This window comes from Protomyctophum parallelum (genome assembly GCF_964188405.1).
Source record: "Protomyctophum parallelum genome assembly, chromosome: 18".
NCBI classification, from domain to species: domain Eukaryota; kingdom Metazoa; phylum Chordata; class Actinopteri; order Myctophiformes; family Myctophidae; genus Protomyctophum; species Protomyctophum parallelum.
This window is the reverse complement of record NC_139716.1, coordinates 38995762-39002033: the sequence shown is the minus strand read 5'-3', so window position 1 is coordinate 39002033 and position 6272 is coordinate 38995762. Positions and strand designations below refer to the sequence as shown.

Here is a 6272-nt window from a genome sequence, read left to right as displayed (position 1 = left end):
CATGAGTCTGCTAAATAATGAGTTATATAGTAATCTAGATGATTGGTGACAGCTGCATGAATCACGGGAAGCATATGGGAACACAAAAGGCTGCATGATGAAACCAACAGGAGGGAGAATGTGATGAATAACAAGAACACCTACGTTGCAAAGGAGCATATTATTCCACACCTGCACGCACGCACGCAGTGATGTGACTAGGTTTATAACTTCATCCTATGCCCTTTTTCAACAACCTAGAGTACAACATGTATTTGTTTTCTTATTCCTTATTCTTATTTCTCTCTCTCTCTCTCTCTCTCTCTCTCTCTCTCTCTCTCTCTCTCCTCTATCTCTCAGCCCTCTGATTTCATGGTTCAGATCAAAACACAGTGTTCATTTCTCTCTCTATCTCTCACTCTCTCCCAGGGCAAGATGAATCCAATGACCCAGTTATATTACAAAAAGGTGAGACACACACACACACGCACACGTACACACACGGACACACACACACACACACACACACACACACCCTTGCGCATGCACACACCACACGCTCCATTGTGTCAGCATGTTGATTTGTATTGTAGGACATCGGCGTGGCATGATGTTAGCAGTAATTATGGTTGTCGTTGGTGCTGCCTGTGTCTGTGTGATACAATCTGGCCATGTAGGCATTCAGCAGAGCCTGTTATATCCACCAGATAGATAGAGCTCTCTCTATCGATCCAGTCCAGAGGGGAGCCAACCACACGCAGCGTTCTGTTAGCAGCACAGCACTGTGAAACACACAGTACACGTAACAGAGGTTTTTTTACCTTAACCCAATCTGACCTGAGATCAGATTCTAAAAATGTTCAGTCGTTGTTCGATTTTTCAAAAAATAGCAGACCTACAAGCTCGTAGCGCGCCACTCGGTGGCGCGCTATGAGTTTGTAGATCTGCTATTTCTTCAATAGCTAAAGCACAACATGATGCTGACACCAAAAATGGCTTCCCGTTCAGAATGGGTTAAGTAAAAGTATCAATACTGCAATATAGAAATGTCCTCTGTTACAAGGAACATTCTGGAATTCAAAATATACTATTTATGTGACATGAATTTATTGTGAAATTGACATATTGGTTGTTCAGTTTGATCCACCCGTTTTGGAGATATGGCTTATAGAGTAAATGTCTCGCAGAAAACAGCGAGTTGAGAAAACAGGCTTGAAAAGGTTCACTTCTGTGGACTCTAACATTACACTATATAGCTACATGTTTAAGCATTTATTTCATATTTGTCGATTTCAGCTCTGACACTTATTTCAGACATGCTCTAGTATGTGAAGAGTATGCCTCTGCTATTAACTCATTTTGGATATATATATATATATATATATATATATATATATATATATATATTTATCAGTTTTTCTCCTCTACTGAACAGTTGGTCTTGCCGCCTCTGTATCAAAAGGAGTCACTAGAAACATCCGTTTTTGGTTTTGGATTTTAGAAGACATTATAATAATAATAATAATAATAATAATAATAATACAACTTTATTTGTATAGCACCTTTCATGACATGAAATGCAGCTCAAAGTGCTTTACAGAACAATGGAGAATAAAAGAAAAGCAAGGCAACGACATTAAAAAAAACAAGCAGTAATGCAATACAGTGAGGACATGAATAACAAAAAAATAAAAAATAAATAAAAGATCAATTAAAAGCAATGTTGTAGAAGTGGGTCTTGAGCTGTGCTTTAAAAATGTCTACAGAGGCTGCCTGACGAAGGTACAGTGGGAGCTTGTTCCATGCCGACGGCCCGTAGAAGCAAAAAGCTGCTTCCCCGTATTTTTTAGTTGCCATTTTTTTAGGCAAAGCGAGCAGGCCGGCGGTGGAAGACCTTAGGGGGCGGTTTGGGACATATTTAGGCAGGCAGTCATGTAGGTAGGAAGGTGCGAGACCATTGAGAGCTTTATAGACATTATGTAGAATGGGACCGGGTTGATGCTGGTTCTGTTGTGCTGACGTTGGTGTTGTTAGAATGGGACCGGGTTGATGCTGGTTCTGTTGTGCTGACGTTGTTGTTGTTAGAATGGGACCGGGTTGATGCTGGTTCTGTTGTGCTGACGTTGTCGTTGTGTGTTGTATTGTGGCAGGTGAGCTACTCACCGTACCGGGATCGAATCCCTCTCCAGATCGTCCGGGCCGAGGTGGAACTCTCTGCCGAGGAGAGGGCCTACCTCACTGCTGTGGAGAAAGGTACGCACGCACGCACGCACACACGCACGCACACACACGCACACACGCACACACGCATGCACGCACACACGCACGCACACACACACGCACGCACACACACACGCATGAACGCACGCACGCACACACGCACGCACACGCGCACGCACGCACGCGCTTGCTCAGGGGATACACTTTATCTTGATCATCAGATCACAATTTTGTGTCAGATCCTGTGTTTATGCTGAGACCTTTATTTAGAAGAGCAGGGAGACAATTATTATTATTATTATTATTATTATTATTATTATCGGATAAGTTATATTGTATTATCGTACTGTACTCTACCATACAGATCGGACAAGTTATATTACAATATAACATACTAAGTTATGCTGTATTATTATCATACTATACAGATTACACAAAATCACATTCGATTCATTCAAAAAGTGTGTGATTCAGAAAGTTGTTTCTTCCCCCACTTCTCTCACTATAGCCGTGTCTGTGGCTTCATTCTCTCGCTCGCTGTTCAAACTGTTGTTGTTTACAGTTTAACCCATTCTGACCGGGCACCCATTTTGGTGTCGGCATCATGTTATGCTTTAGCTATTGAAAAATAGCAGATCTACAAGCTCGTATCGCGCCACCGAGTGGCGCGATACGAGCTTGTAGGTCTGCTATTTTTTGAAAAATCGAAGAACGACTGACATTTTTTTTAAATCTGATCTCAGGTCAGAATGGGTTAATCAGACCAGTGTGTGTGTCCAGTGGAAAACCTCGTATGAATCTGATCTCAGGTCAGAATGGGTTAAAAGCAAGTACTTTTTTAAATTCTTACTCAAGTAACATTTTGACTGAGCTATACTTATACTTGTAGTGGAGTAAAGGTGGTATTTGTACTCAAGCACTGGGGTGGAGTACTCTGCCCACCTCTGTCTGTATGGCTGCAGGTGCTGTCCGCGGTGCTGAACACATTCTCTGTCCGCTGTGCTGAACACATTCTCTGTCCGTGGTGCTGAACACATTCTCTGTCCGCTGTGCTGAACACATTCTCTGTCCGTGGTGCTGAACACATTCTCTGTCCGTGGTGCTGAACACATTCTCTGTCCGCCGTGCTGAACACATTCTCTGTCCGTGGTGCTGAACACATTCTCTGTCCGCTGTGCTGAACACATTCTCTGTCCGCTGTGCTGAACACATTCTCTGTCCGTGGTGCTGAACACATTCTCTGTCCGTGGTGCTGAACACATTCTCTGTCCGTGGTGCTGAACACATTCTCTGTCCGTGGTGCTGAACACATTCTCTGTCCGTGGTGCTGAACACATTCTCTGTCCGTGGTGCTGAACACATTCTCTGTCCGTGGTGCTGAACACATTCTCTGTCCGTGGTGCTGAACACATTCTCTGTCCCTGTGCTGAACACATTCTCTGTCCGTGGTGCTGAACACATTCTCTGTCCGTGGTGCTGAACTCACACCAGACGGCTACACACACACACACACACACACACACACACACACACATATTACACAAGAACGTGGCCAGGGTGCCGCCCCGCGTCAGAAACCGGTGAGAAATTACAGGGTTGCCATGTGGGCTTTATCTATTGAAAAATAGCAGATCTACAAGCTCATATCGCGCCACTGAGTGGCGCGATATGAGCTTGTAGGTCTGCTATTTTTGAAAAATCGAAGAACGACTGACATTTTTTTAATCTGAGATCAGGTCAGAAGGGGTTAATATATGTCTGTGTGTGTTAGGCTGCGCAACAGTGACACTTGGCAGAGCCAAACGCAGAATTAAGCCAAAGTCCAAAAGGGTGTTTATTGAAAAACCAAAGGAGGAAAAAGGAGCTTGTAGATCTGCTATATTGGGTGTGGTGGAGCAGGCTGAGGCTGGTGGTGACAGGCAAAGAAATCAAGGTTACAAAAATACTAACACTAAGGATTCACAAGGAGATATACTAGAGAGGTTGACTATAGAAGCGTTACCACGCCCTGGGGCGGAGAGAAGACCAAACATTTATAGCCCATTCTGACCTGAGATCAGATTCATACGGAGGTTTCCACTGGACACACACTGGTCTGATTAACCCATTCTGACCTGAGATCAGATTCTAAAAATGTCAGTCGTTCTTCGATTTTAAAAGAAAATAGCAGGCCTACAAGCTCGTATCGCGTCACTCGGTGGCGCGATATGAGCTTGTAGATCTGCTATTTTTCAATAGCTAAAGCATAACATGATGCTATAACACCAAAATGGGTTCCCGTTCAGAATGGGATAGACTGGACTGGAGGATGATTCGCTGACGCCAGGCAGGTGAGGGAGATTAGGGAACTGGAACCAGGTGTGCCAAGCTGGGAGCAGGAGCCAAGCCTACACCCAAAGACACACACACACACACACACACACACACACACACATAGACACACACTGACAGAGACCGTGACCCTCTCCCTCTCTCTCTCTCTCCTCTAGGCGACTATGCGGGCGTCAAGCAGGCGCTGTGCGAGGCGGAGGTCTACTACAACATGGACGTGAACTGCCTGGACCCTTTGGGCCGCTCGGCGCTGCTCATCGCCATCGAGAACGAGAACCTGGAGGTGATGGAGCTGCTGCTGAACCACGGCGTGCACACGGCCGACGCCCTGCTCTACGCCATCCGCAAGGAGGTGGTGGGAGCCGTGGAGCTGCTGCTGTCGCACCGCAGGCCCAGCGGGGAGAAGCAGGTGAGCTGGGTGGAGGGGTGGAGGGGTGGGGGGGTGGGGGGGTGGAGGGGTGGAGGGGTGTGTGGGTGGTTGTTGTCATGGTTGTTGCCAGTGGAGAGAAGCAGGCAGTGTTGATTTGGACAGCAAAGTTAGTTAGTTACTGCGAGAGTGAGGTCTAGCAACTCGGGATTCCTGGATCGCTGCCCTCCACAATTTCCTGTCCAACATCAGGTTCTTGAGCTCTGCAGTGTTGTCAGCCAAGCTGTCGTGCCAAGTTCTGGGTGCCTGACGCAGTGCCCTGCCAGCCTCTAGTTCTGGGTGCCTGACGCAGTGCCCTGCCAGCCTCTAGTTCTGGGTTCCTGACGCAGTGCCCTGCCAGCCTCTAGTTCTGGGTTCCTGACGCAGTGCCCTGCCAGCCTCTAGTTCTGGGTTCCTGACGCAGTGCCCTGCCAGCCTCTAGTTCTGGGTTCCTGACGCAGTGCCCTGCCAGCCTCTAGTTCTGGGTTCCTGACGCAGTGCCCTGCCAGCCTCTAGTTCTGGGTGCCTGACGCAGTGCCCTGCCAGCCTCTAGTTCTGGGTTCCTGACGCAGTGCCCTGCCAGCCTCTAGTTCTGGGTTCCTGACGCAGTGCCCTGCCAGCCTCTAGTTCTGGGTTCCTGACACAGTGCCCTGCCAGCCTCTAGTTCTGGGTTCCTGACGCAGTGCCCTGCCAGCCTCTAGTTCTGGGTTCCTGACGCAGTGCCCTGCCAGCCTCTAGTTCTGGGTGCCTGACGCAGTGCCCTGCCAGCCTCTAGTTCTGGGTGCCTGACGCAGTGCCCTGCCAGCCTCTAGTTCTGGGTTCCTGACGCAGTGCCCTGCCAGCCTCTAGTTCTGGGTGCCTGACGCAGTGCCCTGCCAGCCTCATCCTTCTCTCTCTGTCCGTGACCCGTGGTAGGTCCCCATAGAGGTCCACATTTCTGATGCGGTCCGTCCATGTGACACCTAGTGCCATTCGTAGCATTCTTGTGTAGACTCCGTCCAGGGCTCAATACATTTTAACCCATTCTGACCGGGCACCCATTTTGGTGTCAGCATCATGTTATGCTTTATCTATTGAAAAATAGCAGATCTACAAGCTCATATCGCGCCACCGAGTGGCGCGATAAGAGCTTGTAGGTCTGCTATTTTTGAAAAAAATCGAAGAACGACTGACATTTTTAGAATCTGATCTCAGGTCAGAATGGGTTAATCAGACCAGTGTGTGTCCCAGTGGAAACCTCGTATGAATCTGATCTCAGGTCAGAATGGATTAAAATAGTTCAACTAGCCGATCTACATCGACACATTGTGAGCTTGTAGATCGACTATTTGAACTA

The 6272-nt window shown here is 47.4% G+C and overlaps 1 protein-coding gene across 1 annotated transcript in view; it reads left to right on the top strand.

Moving 5' to 3' along the window:
* Positions 1 to 414: 414 nt before the first annotated feature.
* Positions 415 to 6272, top strand: part of trpc5a (transient receptor potential cation channel, subfamily C, member 5a) — a gene marked incomplete at both ends in the record, with an annotated part of 72208 nt that continues 66350 nt past the window's right edge. Inside the window, 3 exon segments of the mRNA XM_083789584.1 lie at positions 415 to 447; positions 2130 to 2232; positions 4689 to 4939. Coding sequence (XP_083645710.1) covers positions 415 to 447; positions 2130 to 2232; positions 4689 to 4939 — 387 coding nt within the window.